Here is a 21,763-nt window from a genome sequence, read left to right as displayed (position 1 = left end):
ATTAGAAAAGTTACTAGACTATGCTTTTACTACGTAGTTTGTCTATTTTCTTCCTTGTTTAAAGAGAGCAATTTTTGCCTTAGGACGTGTGTGCTAACCGGGGAAAGACAGAGAGAGAAACAGTGACAGTGAGAGGAAAAGTGAGAAATCACCTTTTCCTCAGGGAAGATGACCACACTTCATTCTTCTCCTGGGTTCTTGGGAATGCATGAACATGTGCTCAGTGTGAATTTCAAGCCACTAGGTCTGGGACTCTTCCTGCAATCAGTCATGTGGTAGTCAAACGACATAACTTCTATGCCATCTGCTTGCCACAATTTTTCTATTTATTAAATTGTTTCTCAGACCCAGTGGTAAAATACAAAGGTCTGCAAGACTGATGCACACTAACAGGTCCCCAGGTTTGTATACGAAGACCTCTCTGAGTACATTAGGCACGTGAGTGATTATGACCTATGCCTGGCTAACGCTAGATGAGGACTGCTACATCCATACCTGTTGGGGAGCTGTATCTCTCCTCTCTGTATCTCTTGATTATGGAAGAAAAAATAAGCTTTAATTAAAAATGTACTTCTCTTCCTTTCTATATTATTGTATTCCACATTAAATGATCCAGGTATTAGTTAATAATGCACAATTAATAACTGTTTAGAACTGGTACACAAATGTATAAAATATTTCCATAACAATATTTTTGCTCTTCCTCTGTGCTTACCTTTCAGATATGAAAAACATCTATTTTAAACCATGTAAGCACACACACGGATAACTTTGATGATTATACAACTTAAATTTGCTCTAAACTTTAGTATAATTCACTGTGAGATAGCAGACTGAAAGTGTATCTTCCATCAATAAATGGTAAAGAAAGATACACATTAGAATCAGTGCTACAGTTGAGCCTATTTGGATTGGCACAGCCAGATAAGAACTTATACATAATGAGGTAGCAATAGTTTTATAAATGGATACATTAAAAAAGAATGAGTGAAAGCATCAATTGAAAATAAAGGTGCACTATGATCCCAATGTCAATATTCTTGATTTTATTTTTATTGAGAAATAGTGGGTAGAGCTATCATAGCAGTTATCATTTTTCTACCTGTCTGATTAGAAATCTCTGTCTCTGGGCAAAAACCACAGCTATAGCAGCAGGGAGGCTTTCCTTTCTTTGGAATTTTTCTGAATCCTGGACCACACCTCTGACTACACACTGACAGAGGAACCTGAGGGGAAAAGAGAACCACTGGTCATCATTTATCACATCAGCAGCTTTGACAGGATGACTGTATCTTTTTATAAGAGAGTAAGTTAGACCTTTAGCAAACAGTAATCACTGTGTCTCCCCACATCTTTCATGTTGGTAGTTCCTAGGCATCTAATTATGGATTACATGGTAAGCATTCTTCTGTCTAAACTGTTTACTAAGTGGTACCAAGAACTTTATAAATATTATTTAATGTATCATCAGCATCCCCTAGGATTTTTATCACCTTTTTTTTGGAGAGATTTTTACTATAGGGCGCGTGCGCTCACCAGACAGAGAGAGACATAGAGACAGAAAGCGAAAAATCACCCCCCAGGAGAGATGGTCACGCCGCAATCCCTTCTCCTCCATTCTCCTCTTGGGATCTTGGGCTCGCATGCACACGCACCCGGCATGAGTTTTAAGCGACCGGGTCCGGGACATGAACCGCAGTCGACTAAGTGGGAGTCCAGCGACATAGCCATTACGCTAACTGCTGGTTCCCCAAAGCAGATTTTTATGGAAAGATGACATGAAATCATGATCAATGCTTTGTGATGCTAAGTTGAATAAGGTTGAAGACTAAATGTATGTAATATGATAGAGGAAAACATGAATAGAATTTTAAAGTTGTTAGAAATTTGTCAACTTGTGTTTAATTCTGAGATACATGGACACAGGAAAGCCATAAATGGGCAGTTCTCAGCACATATGGCTGTTAACAAGAATGGTCACTTAGACTCTGCCAGTACTACAACCTTGCACAAAGATCACTGCAACTCTACTCAGAAAACACTTCTTTGAGTACATCTGCCCCAGACTTCCAACCTAACTTTAAACTGATTCCAACCTTGTTACTGATTCAGGTATCAAAGGCTAGTTTTTCTGTAACAATTTTGGTAATCCCTCTTCACATTTCTTCTAAAAACTCTTGTCTTCTTTTACCTCCCTGGACAAACCTGTACATTACTATTGCATCCATGTTCACATTGCAATACATCTTCCCAAATAAATTTCATTTTCTTTTGTGCTTCTTTTTATATAGAGGTTGACATTTGGTGGTCAGGAAGGTGAGTGAGTTCAGCTCAGATATAAATCAAAAACCCCTGGAATCAAGTGAACATACTTAATGAGCCTTTTGAACTATCTACTTCCAAAGCTCACACTTTCTGCTTTGGTATTGCAAAAAAGAAACCACACCAGAGAATTATCTTGAGAAAGACTTCGAAGGAAGAAAGAGTCTAATCTTTGCGAGCAGATGGTATATCACAGAATACCCTTGGGCAGGGATGAATTGAGAAGGTTTATGTGTGACTTGTGTGCTGGGCATTTGCTTTTCAGCAATTTGAGTAGGTGACATGTAAATATTTTCTCAAAAATATTTAAAACTGTACTGTTTCTGTTGTTACAGAGTCACGAACAAAATTATACAAAATTATAAGAAATATTTTGAAATTTTGAAAGTTGGTTGTTAACTTTCAAGAACTATGGAGTAGGAGTTAAAATTTTTTGATGTGTAAAGTGTTTGTGGAAAAATGTAAAAATAAATTAAAAGAAAAAATAAAGAAATCTATTGTGCGCTCTCAATTTCCCATGTCTTTTTAACATTATCTGAGATTTTGATTGATTATAGACACCATAAAGAAAAAGCCTTATATCTCTCTCAGGAGTATAAAATACTTTAGCTTTTCAGGCAGTTTCTTTATTGTCCAAGACCTTGTCCTTCCTGTGCATACTCTTAAGACTTCTGCAAAACTTATGTTCTGTCTGCAAAGAATTTATGTATTGTTTTGTTTTCCTGGTGAATTCATTTTGGGTTTTATTATTAGTTATGTGTGTTAGTAAACAATTTTGTTTCTTCATTTTTTCCCCTGCCTATTTTCTGCATATATTCTGAGAGTAAAATATACTAAGATAAATAAGTCTTTAATGGTAGGCACAAAGTAGTCAATTATAAGCCTTTAGGGAAGTCACCACCATCTCTGGGGAAACTATCATGTGAAAGTCTTCTAAGAAAATGCCTCCTAAGAATGAACTGTCAAAGGTATAATGGTAATTCAAGGATGCCTGTCAATATGAAGAAAATTTTTGCAGAACCAAGGAGAATTTGGCCACAGATTGCCTATCTAGAATGCTGGTTCTCCACCACTCGAACATCAATTCTGTCCTAGGTACATTAATGAAAGAAAATATTTTCCCTAACAGAGCTTGGAGGATGTTCTTTGCTTGCTAAAACATGAAGATTAAATGAATGACTTCCCCACAACTTACAACATTGAATTTCTCCCAGTTTCAGCTAGAATGGAGAGCAAGTCTCTCTGGGATAAGTGACAGAGCTGCAGAGAGAGTGCAGCTCACATCCTCACCCTTCAACTCTAAGGTGTGTGTATTTTATGGTTTCCTGGGTCCCATTCATCCCCGTACATCATTGAATTTTTCTGAATTCTAGCTACATTGGAGAGATAGCCACAGAGTGATGAGTGATGGAGCTACAGGGAAACCAAAGGTCACCTACCCCTGCCAGTGATTTTAAGAATACCTGGTGTCCACTGAAAGTTCATATTTTATGTCTTCCTTCAGTTATATCTTCCAAGTAAGCTCCAGGTACACCTCGTCCAGAGACTTTGAGAGGAACCAAGCACTTCGAGCTAGATACATACACCATTCTCTGATGAGAACATGAGGTCTTCTCCACAGAACACATAATAGAAGTAGAGTGCTTATCTTTCTGACAGTTCAAAATCAATTATAGAAATTAGGAATAAAGATTGAATTCATCAGATAACCAGAAATCAGCACAGAGACACAAGAACTATGAAAAGCCAGGAAAATATTTCTCCCTCAAGGGAAAAAAAACAACTGTTCATCATCCAGAGACAGCACAGTAGATCTCATGGAAATGTCAGATAGACAATTAGAATATTCATAGTAATAAAACTAAATGAGTTGCAAGAGTAAAGAGATAATGAACTCCAGGAAATGAAGAAGATCTTCCATGATTTGAAAGAAGAAATAGACACCATAAGGGGAAAAAAAAAGGGTACAAATGGAACTGTTACAGATGAAGACCTTAATACAGTTCATCTAAACCTCCCTGGAAAGTATTAATAGCAGATTAGATTATACAGAAGAATGAATATCAAATCTAGAAGAAAAAAATCTCTACATAGAAAAAAATATCCAAAAAGAACAAAAAGTAATTTAAAAATTAGAATAACATGCAGGAAATACTAGATACCATGAATCTCCAAACATCTGAATGAGTCCTATTCCAGAAGGTGAAAAATCTAACAAGAGCATTGATAATGTATTCCATTAAATACTTGAAAATTTCTAAACCTAGAGAAACTTTGAAATATTCAGACACAAGAAATACAAAGGACCTCAAGCAGCATCAACCTAAGAAGACCCTCTCCATAGCATATCATAGCTAGACTGGCCAAAATCACAGATGAACTTAAGATTCCAAAATGGCAAGAGAGAAATATCAAGTTACTTACAAAGATTATCCTATTAGGCTAACATGGAAACTCTCAACAGAACCAATGCAAGCATGAAAAGCATGGGAAGATATATTCAAAGCTTTAAAAAGTAATAATTATGGGACCAGCAGATAGTATAATGGTTACATTAATTAATATCAACATAGTCAACCATGGTTTGAATCTCAGATCTGGTGGCTTAAAACTCACACCGAGCATGTTTGCATACATGACCAAGATCCCTAGAGGACAGTTGAGGAGAAGGAATTTTGGTGTGGCCATGCTCAAGGGTAGTCACTTCTCGCTTTCCATCTCTCCTGTAAGCACGTGCACCCATATCAAAAATCTCTCTAGAAAAAAATAAATAAAATAAAGAAAAATCCTTTCAACCAAGAATAATATGAGCAGCAAAATTGTCCTTCATATGATAAGGAAAGACAAAAAACATTCCCAGATTAAAAAATAAATTTAAAAAAGCTGAAAGAATTTATCAATAATTAGATCAGCTCTTCAGAAAATACTGAAGAGAGTACTATAACAGGAAAACTAATGAGAGACAGACAGTAATAAGACAGCAAAAAATAACCAAGTACACAGCTAGCAAAATAGTAGGGATAAGCTGGCAAATATTGATAATTTGAATGTTAATATATTAATTTCTAAAATCAAGATATGCAGACTGGCTGAATAGATTAAAAAACAGAAATCACCTATTTGCTCCCTACAAGAAGCACACCTCATGGATAATGATATGCATAGACTAAAAGTGAAGGGCTGGAGAAAGATATTCCATGCAAATGGGAACCAGAAAAAGGTCTGGGTTGTGATACTGATTTCAGAATAAAGAACCTGTAGGATTAAAATAGTAAGAGACAAAAAGAACGTTTTATAGTACTAAAAGGGCTAATTCACCAAGAAGATATAATCCTTATAGATATCTATGCAATTAACTCAGGAGTACTAAAAATGTGAAGGAAATACTGTTCATTCTAAAAGGAGAGATAGACTACAGCACACTAATTGTTGAATATCTCAACACCCCACTATCTCTTGGACATATAATCTAGACAACAAAGAGAAAAGGAGAGAAAGAGAGAGAGAAGATCTAAACAATGTCATACATAAACTGGACCTGAGAGAAAGCTATAGAACCATCCATCCAACAACCACAAATATACATTCTTCTTGCCCTCTCATTGAACATTTTGAAAGATTAACCAAATGATAGGGTACAAAGCATGTCTTTACAGATTTATAGGTATAGAAGCTATTTCCAGCATCTACTCTACACAAAATGGAATTATACTTGATATTAATCTCAGAAAGAACCCTCAAAAAATACACAAACATATGGAAACTAAAAAATATACTACTGAATGACTTTGCAACCACTGGAAAAAAAATAAGACTAAAATAAAAATATTCATTGAAACCAATGGCAATGAGTACATAAGTTTCCATAACCTGTGGGACTCAGCAAAAGCAGTAATAAGAGGAAAGTTCAATAGGAATTAGTGTGCATTAGAGAAAGAAAAAAAGGTGACATGTAGACTAACATACCTCAGGGAACTGGAAAAACAAACAAACAAAAAAATCCAAAAACTGCTCGGAGAAAAATAATAAATATCCAAGCAGAAATAATGGAAATAAACAATAAATGAACTGTACAGAAAATAAATGAAACCAAAAACTTGTATTTTGAGAAGATAAACAAAACTGACACAAAGTTAGGTCGTCTAATTAAGAAGAACAAAGAAAGTTACCAGATAAATCAAATTCACAATGTAACAGGCAGTATTAGAGCAGACATAATGGAAATTTAAACATCATCAGAGAATTTTGAGGGCCTATATATCAAGAAATGTGAAAACCTGGATAAAATGGGCAAATTCCTGGACACTTAGAATCAACAATGATTGAATCAGGAAGACATAGACAACCTAACTAAACCAATAAAAAGCAATGAGTTTGAAACAGTAATAAATTTCCTCCCAAGAAAGAAAAGACCAGATTCTGATGGCTTCACTTCCAAATTCTACAAACCTTTTAAAGGAGAGTTAACTCACATTCTACCCAAACAATTTCTAAAGATCCAGAGGAAAGAACCCTCCCAAATTCATTTTATGAAGGCTTCATCAGCCTCATCCCAAAACCAAACAAGGACATAACTAAAAAGGAAAACTACAGATCAATATCTGTGATTAATATAGGTGAAAAATGCTTAGCAAGATACTGGCCAATTAACACCATAAAATATGCATCCAATGATATACTAATAAGATTATACATCATGACCAGGTAGGCTTTTTTTCCATTGATACAAGGTAGGTTCAACAAACACAAAACCATAAATGTGATACATCATATTAACAGAACAGAATAAAAACCATATGATCATATACATTGATGCAGAGAAAGCATATGATAAAATACAACATTTCTTCATTACTAAACTCAACAAAATTTCCATAGAAGGAACATTTCTCAACACTGTAAAAGCCATATATAAGAAACCTAGATCTAACATTATACAGAATGAAGAAACATTAAAATATTTTCCAGTGAAAACTGGAACAAGATAAGATTCCCCACTTTCTTCACTCTTTTATAGTACTGGAAGTACTAGCCAATGTAATTGGAAAGAGAATTTAAAGAATAAGTAAAAATATCTCTGTTTGCAGATGGCATGATTATTTACATATAAAACCAAAAAGAATCCATAAAAAAAAACTTCTGCACATGACAAATGAATACTGAAAGTGTCAGGATACAAAATCAGCATGCAAAAATCTATAGCATTTTCATACACTAACAATGAGCAGACTGAAACAGAATTGAAAAAAGCAATTCTATTTACAATAACTACAAACACTGTGAGATACCTACAAATAAATCTAGCTAGAGAAGTCAAAGATCTTTATAAAGAAAACTATGAACATCTAAAATAATTGAAATTTATGCAAAAGAGTGGGAAGCCATTTCATGTTTCTGCACTGGAAGAATTAATATCATCAAAATTTCAATTCTACTGAAATCAATCTAAATATTTCATGTAATTCCAATCAAATTACCAAAGACATTCTTCTCATATTTAGAAAATGCAATCACAGAATTTGCCTTGAATCATAAACAACCCTGTGTTGCCAAAGCAATTGTGTGCAAGAAGAGTAAAGTAGAAGGCATCTTACTCCCTGAGCCCAAAATACATTACAAAGCTGTGTTAACAAAAACAGTGGGTATTGGCACAAAAACAGACATGTGGACCAATGAACAGAATAGAGATCCCAGAAATAAACTCTAAATGTTGATTTTTGACAAAGGTCACCAGTAAATTCAATGTGGGGAAAAAAAAAAATCTCTAACAAATGGTGCTGGAAAAACTGGATGTCCACCTGCAGAAAACTGACGCTGGATTCCTATCTCTCACCTTTAGCAATGATCAACTCAAAATGGTTTAAAGATCTAAACAACCATGGAAAACACAAGAGAAACTCTTGGTGACATCATAGTAGGTGAAGACTTCTTAAATAAGACCCCCCAAAGCTCAGGCATACATTCCCAAAATAGACAAATGGGATTATATCATGTTAAAAAGTTTCTGCATAGCAAAAGAAACAATTAAATGTTTTGAGAACACTCATAGTATTAGACTATATTTGCAATCTATACCTCAGATAAGGGACTGACCTTAAGAATATACAGGGAGTTTAAACAGCTTACCCCCCCAAAAAAAAATAATAATAATCAACCCAATGGAAAGATGGGCAGATGAACTGAAAGACAACTCTCTAAGGAGGACATATGAATGACCAAAAAGCATATGAAACAATGCTTAACATTACCTATCATAAGGGAGATGCAAATCAAAACCACAGTGAGATTCACCTAGCCCCATTCAGAATAGCTGAGACTAAAATAATAAAGAACGCTAAGTGTTGATGAAGTGTGGAGAAAAGTGAACTCCCACACTATTGGCAGAAATGTAAATCAGTCCAGCCATTGTGGAGAACAAAATGGAGGTCCCTCAAATGCCTGCAAATAGGGACCAGCAGTTAGCGTAATGGCTATGTCTCTGGACTCCCATGTAGTCGACTGCGGTTCGCGTCCTGGACCTGGTGGCTTAAAACACACCAGGCGCTGGGTGCATGTGTGTGCGTGCCCAAGATCCCAAGAGGAGAACAGAGGAGAAGGCTTTGTGGCGTGGCCTCACCCCCTGGGGGGTGATTTCTTGCTTTCTGTCTCTGTCTGTCTGGTGAGTGCACGTGCCCTATAGCAAAAACCTCTCAAAAAAAAAAAAAAGCCTGCAAATAAATCTACCAATTTGGGTGGAACAATTCCACTCCTAGGTATTTACCCAAAGGATAGGACTATTCCGTCACAAAAACGCTTGCACATCCATGTTCACTGTGGCATTATTCACAATTGTTAAGACATGGATCCATCCCAAATATCCACAAATAGATGAATGGACTGAAAAAGTTGGCAAATATATACACAACAAAATACTACTCAGCCATAAAAAACACTGAAACCCTGGCATTTGATAGAAAGTGAACAAATATAATATGGAACATTTATTGCTAAATGAAGCTGCTAGACTATGAAAGAGAGGCATTGCATGTCTCCACTCAGTATATACCCAATGTCTGCACTATATGACAGAATCTTGAAATATTGCAAGGTATAAAATCATTGAAAGCAATTGTGATAGTGTGGGAGAAGAGTGGGATATAAAGGGAGGTGAGAGAGATGTAATCAGTGGGGAAAAGAAAGAAGCAAAACATTTTAGGGACAGAAAAATGAAAAACTGTTTGTTAATGATAATGTGTCTAGTAATATCTTTGGCTGAACCAGTGTGTAATGTGTTCATGATGGGAGGGTTTATTTAGTGTGCTTTCATGATACACAGTAATTGAAGGTAAAAAATGAATAAATAAAAAAAATTCTTCTGTCATTTAAAAAATGAAGAAATTAATGTTATCCTCAAAATGCTAAATGTGGGACCAGCAGTTAGCGTAATGGTTATGTTGCTGGACTCCCACATAGTCGACAGCTGTTCGAGTCCCGGACCCGGTGGCTTAAACTCACACTGGGCACGTGTGCGTGCATGCCCAAGATTCCGAGAGAAGAAGGGATTGCAGCGTGGCCATCCCTTCCTGGGGGGTGATTTCTCACTTTCTGTCTCTTTTTCTCTCTCTGTCTGGCGAGCGCATGTGCCCTATAGCAAAAACCTCTCCAGAAAAAAAAAAATTAAAAATGCTAAATGTATCACAGATTATCTGGAAGTAGAGCTAACTCTACTTTCAAAATGTATAGTTTCTAGGAGAATTGCTTTTTTCTCAAACTTTTAAATTCAACTTTTATTAATCAATTTTCTCAACAGGACTGATTGCAAATCCTTTTAGTCACTCTCAACCCGTTTTCTGACTTGCACAACCCCATTTTTGCTATTAGGATTATATCGGCAGAATTGTTTAAAAACTTACAAATCTACAATTAACATGCAGACATTTTCAAGCTATTGCTCAACTTTGACTTCTGAGTCTACTTTGAATTTTTAATTTTTAATTATTATTATTAATATTTATACATTCAATTACTATGCATCACTTAGATTGCAAAGAGACCTTACCCAGCATGATATACACCTCAATCCAGCACAGCTGAGACTATTATACATGCTATCATCAGCAACCTACTTTGAGTTAAATGATGTTACTTTTTAAAGATGAAATCACTAGGGAAAATCCCATGGTCTAGAAGTTAAAAGAAGTGGACACCACATGACCGACAACACAAATTGAATCCTGACCCAACCAACTTGAAAACCATGCTGGGCATGTGTGTTTGTACATGTCCCAAATCTGATAAAATGGAGAAATGAAGAATGGATTAAAGAGTGACTATGCCTCACGGGGAAGAGTTACCCTTTTACTCTTTCACTTAATGCCTCTTTCTGGTGAGCACCCAAGACCTCTATATAAAATTAAATTTAAAATTTATATATATATATATGTGTGTGTGTGTGTGTGTGTGTGTGTGTGCAAATAATCAATATAAATACTTTATCTATAAATAGTTGATAGCTATATTATTCTTGAAGTACAAAGCAAAAATGTGCTTCATAAACAAATGACAAAGTATTTACTTTTTTCTCCCTATTTGAATCTTCCAAATTTAGAAAGTATCAATGGATATCTTTACATTTATGACTGTGTAATCATTTCCATAAGTTCAATGAGAGTGTGCTCTCTTTATAACAGGGTATAATTGTTGTTACTGCTTTGAACTGGAGTCTCCTATTTAAATTATTAATGTGGTTTACAGACAAAATCCAATGTCTACCTTGGTTGACATATTAACATTGAGAAGTGAATTTAAAGTACAATCAAAAAGTACTGTGCAGCAAGTCACTATACTTTCAACGCTATGTATATGATGAAGCCAAATTTGAATAAGCTATACTTATTTTATAAACAAATTGATAGAATTCTGAATGTCTATACAAAAAAATTTGTCTAAGGAAAATCAACAATACCTGTTATAAGATGTAACTCCATTCATTGTTATTGATATTTTATTCTTATCTAGCTGCAGACTAGACTAGATCCTAAATTCTTATAGGACCTTCTAATCCAATTTTCTCCAATTTTTCCCCCATGGAATAACTAAGCATGAAAACTGTTCTGTTTTAAAGCCTTATAAACTGAAGCTGGGCAACTTGATGTAAACTTCAAAGAAGGAGCACATTCCTGAGATTGGGGGGCTAAATTGAGAATTCTTCAAGCTGCCCAATGCCACAACCAGAGATGATGAAACTGCTACCCAGAATGTAAACACGATACCTTCATACTGTAGACTGCTTTAACCAAGATGGAATAACAAGGCTCCTAAATTAAACAACCTGAGAGCCACTCCATTCATACCTCCCTTGCTGCTCAAATGTGGCTAAAAGTTATTTGCTGCTGACTCCTAGTCATCTAATCACTTCTGTCCAGTGTGAGACCAAACCAGGACAAATTGATTCAAAGACAATAGGACAATCAAAACCTAATCAACAAGATTGTGACTCAGCAACATTTTGGAAAAAAGTCTTGATCAAAGAAGGAATATGTAAAAGTCATGTGGTTCAAAAGGAGTTGTTTGTGTCAGTTATAGTAAGCTCTGACTAAGTGGAGCTGGTTAAGATCATAAAGCAGGCAGTTTTGCATGTATGCCAGATGACAAGAACTATCACAAGAACGGTGCCAGAAACACAACCTTGCTCAGTGGCCACTGAAAATCTTCCACATAAACTATTTTTCCAAGGACATCATCCTGTCCAGCCTTAGAGTGATGGCACCATTATTATTGGTTCTGATAGTCAAGAATACTTGTGTCTAAACAACTTATTTAATACTTTCTCATACTTCTTTTTTAAACCCAGATCTTTTCTTACCTCCCTGAACGTGACTTTATTTTATTGTGGCAGGTGTAATCCCCACAGCAACACCTACTACTGAATAAATACCACTTTTCTTTTAGAGACTCTCTCTTTACAGGTTGACAATATCTACAAAGAGATAAATAGTATATAAATTCATAATCCACTTTTGTTTATAGAGCATCAAAGTATAGTAAGGACTTTAACAATATATGATTAAAAGTACCAGCTGAGAATATGTATAAGTAAGATCACACAGTATAAAGTCAAGATATGAAAGGTCAATGTGGTGCTGAAACTCCTTTTCAGTTCTCAGGTGACATAACTGTATTTATCCAACTGACAAATGAGGAGTACATTCAAATTAGAGGTGCAAATTCCTTTTGAGTTCTTTTTCCATCTTCCTACCCTCAGGATTTCTTTTTGTAGATGCTTAGTTTTGTTTGGGTGGTGACCATCTCATGGGGTCAAGGGAGAAGAGATATGCCTTTCCCCATGAGATAGTACAAGAATTAAATCCAATTAGTAGAATTCTAAGATATTGCCCCGAAAGTGGGTTTGGTATGGCTTCTGGTATAGTACTGATCAAATTCCAGAGAGAAGAATGAAGAAGGGATTGGTGCATGGCCATCTCCCCTGGGGGCTGCTTTCTTATTCTCTCACTCTGTCTCACTCTCTGTCTCTCGCAACTGCATGTGCCTTACAGCAAATGTTTAAAAATTTGCTAAAAAAAAAAAAAAAGAAGCATACCTGAATGAATATGTTTAGTACCTTGACAGTGGTGATGGCAGCATGGGCGTAACATGTTCAAACTCATCAGACTATACATTACATAAGTGAAACATTTTGTATATTAATAACATCCCAATAAAGCAAAGAAAAGCACAATGTGGGGGTTTTTAAGTCTTCTTTTAGATTTCTCTTGTTAAGAGTGTGCATTTCTTCTGTCATCATCTTTGACAAAATAATAAAATCACCAATTATAAATACCTTTTTTTAGTTTTTTTTTTTTTTTTCCTAGGGGTCCATGTACTCAGGGACAGAGAGACAGAGCAGTGAAAGAGAAAGCAAGAAACCACCTCCCCAGGGGGGATAGCCATGCAGTAATGCCTTCTATTCTATTCTCCTCCTGAGATTTTGGCTATGCACACTCATGTGCCTGGTGTAGGATTCAAGCCATCAGGTCCGGGATTTAAACCACTATTCACCATGTGAGAGTCCAACAATGTAACCACTATGCCATCTGCTAAACACCTAAAATTTTTTAGTATACTGTGATAACTTTTGAGTATCCAGGGCCCATGACAATCTATTATCTCTTATTTTTTAACAACAGTTGTCAAGTCTTCAATTACTTGGAGTAGATTCAACCAAAATAATCTTTAATTATATAATTTTATCATGGGAAGCTATCCCAGCAAAGTCACCTATTTATCTAACAGTCACCTTCAAATAAGTTCAAAGTATGTATTGTATATTATTATTGTTGGTAAATGTAGAAATTATATGATTAACTTTTATGACTATTTTTATGTACACATATTCACTTTTGTCTAGATATTGATATTATTTGATGTTTTTATCCATTATAATGAACTTTTTCAACCCTTGTGCAATAAGCACAGGAATTCCTAAAAAGTATAAATAGGGCTACAAATAGAGATACACCATGTTTAAAATTCAGACATATGTATTTATAACTCCTCATACTTCTTTTTGAAGCACTGATCTCTTACCTCCCTGAATGTGACTATATTATACTATGGCAGGTGTATTCCACACTGCAACACCCACTACTGAATACATATCAATTTTCTTTTAGAGACTCTTTGTTTACAGGTTGACAATATCTACAGAGAGATCAATAGTATATAAATTCATAATCCACTTGTGTTTGCAGAGTATCAAAGCATAGTAAGGAGAATTCTAATATATGGTTAAAAGCATCAGTATATATGGATGAATATATGTGGAATATAATACACATTAAATTTGTTCATTTTAGTCACTTGACTGCTACTTGAGTAAATATTCCAAAATTGAATGCAAAACTATTGTTTTCATAAGGTATTAACTGAGAATATGTAAAAGTAAGATCACACAGTATAAAGTCAAGATATAAAAGGTTAATTTGGTGCTGAGATAAAGAAGTCACATAATGTCCTTTTCAGTTCTCAGGTCACATAACTGTATATGTCCAATAGTAAAATGGTGTCCTACCTCTTTGAATGCAGCAGGCCATTTTATCATCATTTCATCGATGACCAAGCCTTCAGTATGTGGACTACTAGAGAACTCTCCTACTTTAACCATGGTCCCACTGAAACCAGATTTCACAATGTTCTTGATATCATAGTGTGCGATCTGCTTTCTTTGTTCATCTAAGGATACATGGTCACCAGCACTGTTTGTAAATTGTATTTTCTTCAGGAATGGGTGAAGCTGGAAGGGCAACAAATTGAAGTGAAGAGTGAATTCAAATTAGAGGTTCAAGTTTCTTAGTAGTTCTTAATTTTCCATCTTCCTACTCAGGATTTCTTTTGTAGATGCTTAGTTTTGTTTGGGTGGTCGCCATCTCATGAGGTCTAGGGAGAAGAATTATGCCTTTCCACATAAGATGCTTCAAGAATTGAATCCAATTAGAAGAATACTAACATGTTGCCAAGAGATTGGGTTTGGTAAGGCTTCTGGTATAGTCCTGGCTGAAACACAGAGAGAAGAATGAAGAAAGGATTGTGGCAAGACCATCTCCCCTGGGGGTTGCTTGCTCTCTCTCTCTCTCTCTCTCTCTCTCTCTCTCACACGTGGTCCTTGCAGCAAAATTTTTAAAACTTGCTAAAAAAAGAAGCATACAAGAATGAATATGCTTAATACCTTGCCTGTTGTGATGGCAGCATAGGTGTGTACAGGCTCAACCTCATCAAACTGTACATATATGAGTGCAACATTTTGTATAGCAATAATGTATCAATAAAGCAAAGTCAGGCACACTGTAGGCTTTTTTTAATGTCTCCTTTTAGACTTCTTTTGTTAAGAATGTGCATGTCTTCTCTCATCATCTATGACAAAATATTAAAATTGCCAATTCTAATTTTTTTCTTTAGGTTTTGCCTTCCAGCACAAGCACTCACTAGAGAGAGAGAGAGCAGTGAAAGAGAAAGTAAGAAACCACCACACGCCCCCAAGAAGGATGGCCATGCTGAAATGCCTTCTCTATTCTCCTCCTGAGATCTTGGCCATGCACACTCATATACCTGGCATAAGTTTCAAGCTACCGGGTCCAGGACTCAAATCATGATTCACCATGTGGGAGTCCAATAATGTAACCTTTATGCCATCTGCTAAATCCCTAAATTTTTTTAAAAAATATATACTGTAATAACATTTGAGTCCCCAGGGCCCATGACACTTACCTCTTACTGTTTAACAACAGTTGTCAAGTCTTCAATAACTTAGAGTAGACTCATTAAAAATAATCTACAATTACATAATTATATCATTGGAAGCTATCCCAGCATTTACCTATTTTCCTGAGAGTCACTTCCAAATAAGTTCAAAGTGAATAGCATATATTATTATTGTTGGTAAAAGTAGAAATTATATGATAAACTAACTTTTCTGACACTATTTTTCGGTCTGTATATATTCACTTTTGTCTATATATTAAAATTGCCTGGTGTTTTTAGTTAATATGATTAATGTATTCATCCTTTGTGAATTAAGCACAGGAGTTCCTGAAGTGTTCTCTGTACAGGTATAAATAGAGACACACCTTGTTTAAAATTCAGACAGCTGCATTTATAACTCAGGTGGGCTAGGCTGAAGCTAACTATATGAATGGCCTCATGTTTTCAAAGAGGAACACAGGACCTGCTTCTTTGATTGCTGCGCATTTTGTAAAAATAGTTACATCTAAAAATGAGTTATTTCAATTTTTGATATTATGTAGAACTCATGTCTGTTTTCATCAAAAGCATTGTGGACAGAAGTCTGACTGCTTTTCCTATTTTTCCAAAATCTTTTCAAAAGGGGACTGGGGAAGTCATGCCCACAAACATTAACAGACCATTTATTTTCTATTAACAGGATTCTTCCTACCTCCTGTCCCTGGCATAGTATCTTTGAGATGTATATTTCAACCGATTACAGTATATTCTTGTGTTTATGTTTTCCCAAGACACAGATCTTCCCTTCCAATCACCACCTAAGAATTGTGGAACCCACCTATAACCTACAAGCCCCCCCCCCCTTCTACATGTCCCGCCTTTTTGGGCCAGACCAATGGAAAATCTTTTCACTAAATGTTGTCTGTCAATCTCAAAAACAAATAAAAGGAACCTCTGTACATGATCACCCCGAGAAAAGGTGTGTATGCCTCTTCTCTGGGCCTCGGTCACTCACATTTGGCTTGGAAATAAATCACATTAATTATTAATTATTAATTTTACAGTTGGTTATTTTTTCTGTCGACAGCATTAAGTGGAGTTCTTGGATCAAAGCATATACACCCCTATAGATAAAACAACTGATCTCAGACACAATCATTAAGTTAATAGTTTCTGTCATTAGATGCCTTCCAAGGAAAATCTTAGATTTCCCTTATTTGTGGTCTGAGTTTTTTGTTACACGTCACTTTTTGACATTTTACAGTGCCTTATGCTTTATTAGGATCTGTTTCTTAAACTTTACTTTTCTATAGGACATGTGTGTGTGGGAGAGAGGAGAGAGAGGGAAAAAATCAGCCCTTAGAGGAGATGGTCATGCTGCAATCCCTTCTCTTCTCAGGATTTTAGGCATGAACAAACATATATCTTGTGTGGTTTTCAAGACACAGAAACAGGGACTAAATTGAGCAGTTGGCCATGAGGAATCCAGCCACTTAACCTCAGCATCACGTTCTGATCCTCTAATACATTTTCTAATTGAACAGTTTAAAATTAAAACTTTCAATGGCAGAATTCTCCAAATAAATGTAAGATTTACTGCTACGCATACAACCAGTGTTAAGGAACCATCTTTTTCTACATTTTTGTCAGCTCGTTACTCCTGAGAAAAAACATGGTCATGTTATTATATATCAATTAAATGCTTAAAGTACTCAATGCATGACTTGCTTCTTGTGGAGATTTACCTGCCAGGGTAGAAGCATAGGCTGGTCTGTATCTCCTGTAGATCCTGTTTCTATTTTTTCCACAAGCATTTTATGGAGAACATGGGCCACTGCATACACAGCATTATAGATAAAGTAGCTAGATTCATATGTGGATGTAATGCTAAAATGTGCTTCTATAAACTCTAAGGAGACATTTGGAGGGCAGTCTATAGATTTTTCACATTGTGTCCACTCAACTGGACAGTTATAAAGATTAATCCAGAATTTACTAAAGTAAAAGTCTTCTGTGTATTGGTAAGGGTTAAGTGAGTTGATAAATTGTGCAAAGCCAGGAATAATCCTTTTCTGGTGTAAAAATGAGAAGCCTCCAAGGAAAGCATTCATTAATGAAAAAAACTTATCAACAATAAATTCCAACTCTGCTAAAGGAGGATTTCCTATGATCCACACCTTCCCTGAGGTTAATTAGAATTCTTCTCCTATGACCAGGGTTAAGAGACTTCCTACATCAACATAGAGAATATGCACATTTACAGAGGAATCTCTGATCCGATTCAGAATAGTGAAAGTTAATCCATACAGCTTCATAATGGAAAGGGGCTTTTCTGTAAAGGCCACACAGATATCTTTCTTTACCATTTCTGCTTTAAGTTCCCGTAAGAACTGTTCACCTTTCATATCATCAGATACAAAGAGGGCCACCCAAGCCCAGCCAAAATGCAGCAATAATGTGATGATTCCATAGACCAGAGAGCTGTCCATGGTGGCCATCTGATAGAGTGACGTAAACTGGTCTTTATCACTTAGGATGGGATCAAAAGGACCATATGTGACCTGAATAAGAAAAAAAAAAAAAATTCCTGATTTCAAGTGAATGGAACGTGGGATTATATATCTTGGGGAGATGATAGAGAATGTCCTACCTGAGAGAACCAGAAAATTGGGTCAAGAGAAAAATTACAGCAAATAATACCCAATTCTCTCATTCTGGGAACACAAACAACTGTTTTGCAGCCCACTGCTTTTAGGAAAGAACATTAGACTATTTGTAATCACTGGTATGACTCCCAGACCAATGAATAAAACATAATGTGTAAGAACCCATGTGCTCTTCATCACCTGGAGTTGAATGTGAAGAAAGCATACATTTCATGGCGATGCATCACCAATGTGGTGATTCACTCACTTCACCTCATTTGAGTTAGGGAGCATTGGCTCTCTCCCTCAGCAACAAATGTTGGATGTCGGTTCTGAGTTAGAAGTAAATCCTTACTGTATGGATCTCATGATGCTTTGGTCTTAATTTTTATTGTCACAGTATAACCTAATCATCCTGAAAAATTAAATTGCTTACCATTTCTGATTTTAAAAAAATAATTCTTCCATGCAGACTGTTCCTAAGTTAATGTTGTTTGACAGAAATAGATTCTGAATGCTGTTTGTGTTGGATAGACCACCTGTAACGTTTCTTTTAAATGGAAAGTTATATGTGAGAACTGTACTAGAAGTGCTCTCAAGAGATTTGCCTACACTAATGTAAGGCAGATTTAAGCAGAGGGAATGGGTAAACTACAATTGTTACTAAATCTTGGCCAACCTCAAAGACCTCTACAGGTGGGTGGTCCTTCAGTGTTGTCTTAAATTAATACCATATATGCTGGTGCTTCTATCCTCACATTTAACAGTCATTTTCCTCTGGGTATATCCTAGAAAGTCCTATTCTGAAATAAGGCAGTTCCACATAATTTGGATATTCCCTGGAAGGCACACAACTGCCAGTTGCCATCAGTCAATATTCCCAGCAGCAGAGAAATGAATGCATTGGCCATGGACAGAAATATGGATTGAGATTCAGAACATCCACCACTCTTTATCTTTCCTACTCTTGCCATGTTGAATAATCTCATGTCCCAGGTTACTCCCTGTAATCTATTCATAACTCTCACAGTATATGTAAACCCTGCTTTCATATTTTCTTCAAATCAAAATGAGAAAATTGCTTTAGGGTAGACTGAAATCTCTCTCCCTCTGATTCACAGCCCACTTACTTGTGGGATTTTGTAGAGCACCAACAGGGTTTCAATCTGAGCTGAAAATGTCGATGTGGTTCCTGCAACAATGGCAATAGATTTCTTCTGGTTCTGGCAGTTGTAGTTAGGGAAAAACTGATTCCCTCCACACAGCCACAGTAGAGCATTCTCTACAGTCCGGTGCTCACTGGGAAGGGCATTGTAGATGTCAGAACCCAGGGAATTGTTGGGTAGCAGATTGGGGTTCTTGTTGATTTCCTCAATGGCAAAGAGAAATGCCAGTACATATTGGTAATTCTTCCAAAACCACCTAGGCACAGAGGAAAGCATTAGAGAGAATGGTCAATTCATGTAATTAAAGGACAGATTTTCAGGTGAGCCAAGAGATAGGAGATTCAAGTTGCCGTTGAGAGATTTTCCAGGTCTGGACTTATAGAGGTGATAATCTATTTTATGATTCAGTTTCTTTTTTGTTAACTCTTAAGTTTTATATATATATATATATAAATATATGTATTTCAAATCATATATATCATATTATATATATATCATATATTCATATATATCATATTAATATATCTATATATGTGATATATATAAACATTTCAAAAATGGTAGTATTTTATTTTGAATTACGATTTCTTTTCCCTTTTTGGCTTAATTTTTTAATTGATAAAAATTTACTGTTAGATCAATATTTACTGGTGCTTCTGAACCTACCTGTAGTCCTGTTTGTATATTTCTTTTTAAAATCCAGCTCAATTATTTTAACCAGAATTCTCCTCACATATATTTTTAGAGATATTTTTGCTATAGGTTGTGTGCACTTGCTGCAGTAAGCGAGAAACGACTTCATGGTGTGTATGGCCATACAGCAATACCTTGTCATTCCTTCTCTTCCTGAGATTTTTCCCACACATGTACCCAGCGTGTTTCAAGTCACTGGGTCCAAGACACAATGTGTAGTCACCATTGGAGAGTCTGGCGACATAACCATTATGCCATCTGCTGGTCTCTCCCCCTTACTTGTGATGTGATTTCTTTGTGTGCTTTTTTCTATTGACCTCACCCTTTTCTTGGTTATGAATTTTCACTTTTCCAAGCTGTAGTCAGAGTTGAGCACAAAGGTCCCATACCTACCATAATAGTCCTAACAAAGCATTTCTCAGTGCTCTAACAGGTGTTGCTGAATAATTTTAAACAATGTATTTCTATTCTGGGCTTTACAATTTTATTATTTTGCCTAAACAGTCAGTAGTCAATAGAATTATGCTACATTTTTAACATTTTAAATAATGATGTTTTTAGTTAATTTAAAGGACTTATTTTGTATCTACTAAGGTATTCAGCACTATAATTATGAGTTTTACCAATACTTAGTAGAATTTGTTTGCACTATTATAAACTGGGAGAGTCTAATTAAATTTTTCAATACTTATAAATATTTTGCCTTATTTCTTCTTAATTTTTCTTATTAAAAAGATTTATATTTACCACTAAGTTATTACACTTTTTATCAGTTTGAAGCTCATTAGTTTGATTTTTATTTAGTCAAATTATAATTTGCCAGATATTAAGCTCTCAACTCTGCACAGAGTTGATAAATAACCTAAAAAGATAATAAATATCAAAGTTAGGTTTGTAAGTTTCTTACTTGCACTCTACTCAAAGCCTCAGATATAGATTACAAGCTGTCTTTACTAAAATTTAGGTACCATTATAATTTTCTTCCTTTACATGATACATGTGCTACCAGAGAAAAACAGAGAGGTAGAATTAGAAAAAATGAGAAATTACCCTTCAGTGAAGATGGCCACACTATAATCACTTCTCCATTTTTCTCTTGAGATTTTGCATATGCATGCACACACACCTGGTGTGTTTTGAAGCTGCTCAGTCCAGGATTCGAATCATGTTATCAGCTATGTGGGATCTAGCACCTTATTTTTTTATTATTATTATTTTTATTTAAATGTATTTATTTACATTCATTCACTGTACATCATTACAACATACAAAATGAGATTTTTCCATCCAGAGTACACTGTATATTGTCTCAATCAAGCACATCAACAAACATGTTATTGTCAGCAAATAATTTTCCATTTCTTGTTTTCTGTATGTTTTGCTTTTTTTCCCCCATCCTTGATTCCCCATCTCTTACCCTCTGCCATCTCCCACTCTCCTCCCACACTGTCTCTAGTATCTATGTTTGCTTTCTATACTGTTTTTATCCCAAAATTGTATTGAGTTACTAAAGATCTTAATTAATCTAAATATTTTAATAGCAAACATAGCTGATAATATACATTTTTATGAACACAAGTCCAAATTTAGGCATAAGCCTCAATGAGTAGAATGAACATACAATAAAGTAGCACCTAGCTGGGGCTATATATCATACTGCAGTCATCGAATAGGTATTTTTTTTTCTGAAGCTTTTTTTTTCAACTTAATTTACATTCTTTC

The 21,763-nt window shown here is 35.5% G+C and overlaps 1 protein-coding gene across 1 annotated transcript in view; it reads right to left on the bottom strand.

Moving 5' to 3' along the window:
- LOC102467859 (vomeronasal type-2 receptor 116) overlaps positions 1-19,624 on the bottom strand; it is a 20,631-nt gene extending 1,007 nt beyond the window's left edge. Inside the window, exons 1-6 of the mRNA XM_027766403.1 lie at positions 19,313-19,624; positions 17,799-18,098; positions 17,283-17,609; positions 14,372-14,593; positions 1,103-1,226; positions 496-527 (exon numbers count right to left, since the gene is read on the bottom strand). Coding sequence (XP_027622204.1) covers positions 496-527; positions 1,103-1,226; positions 14,372-14,593; positions 17,283-17,609; positions 17,799-18,098; positions 19,313-19,624 — 1,317 coding nt within the window. The remainder of the gene's footprint in view (positions 1-495; positions 528-1,102; positions 1,227-14,371; positions 14,594-17,282; positions 17,610-17,798; positions 18,099-19,312) is intronic.
- Positions 19,625-21,763: the final 2,139 nt, after the last annotated feature.

The sequence above is a fragment of the Tupaia chinensis genome, unplaced genomic scaffold (genome assembly GCF_000334495.1).
Source record: "Tupaia chinensis unplaced genomic scaffold, TupChi_1.0 Scaffold143116_1, whole genome shotgun sequence".
In the NCBI taxonomy this organism is placed as follows: Eukaryota; Metazoa; Chordata; class Mammalia; order Scandentia; family Tupaiidae; genus Tupaia; species Tupaia belangeri.
Note: the sequence above shows the minus strand (reverse complement) of the source record. Positions and strands in the feature narration are given on the sequence as shown.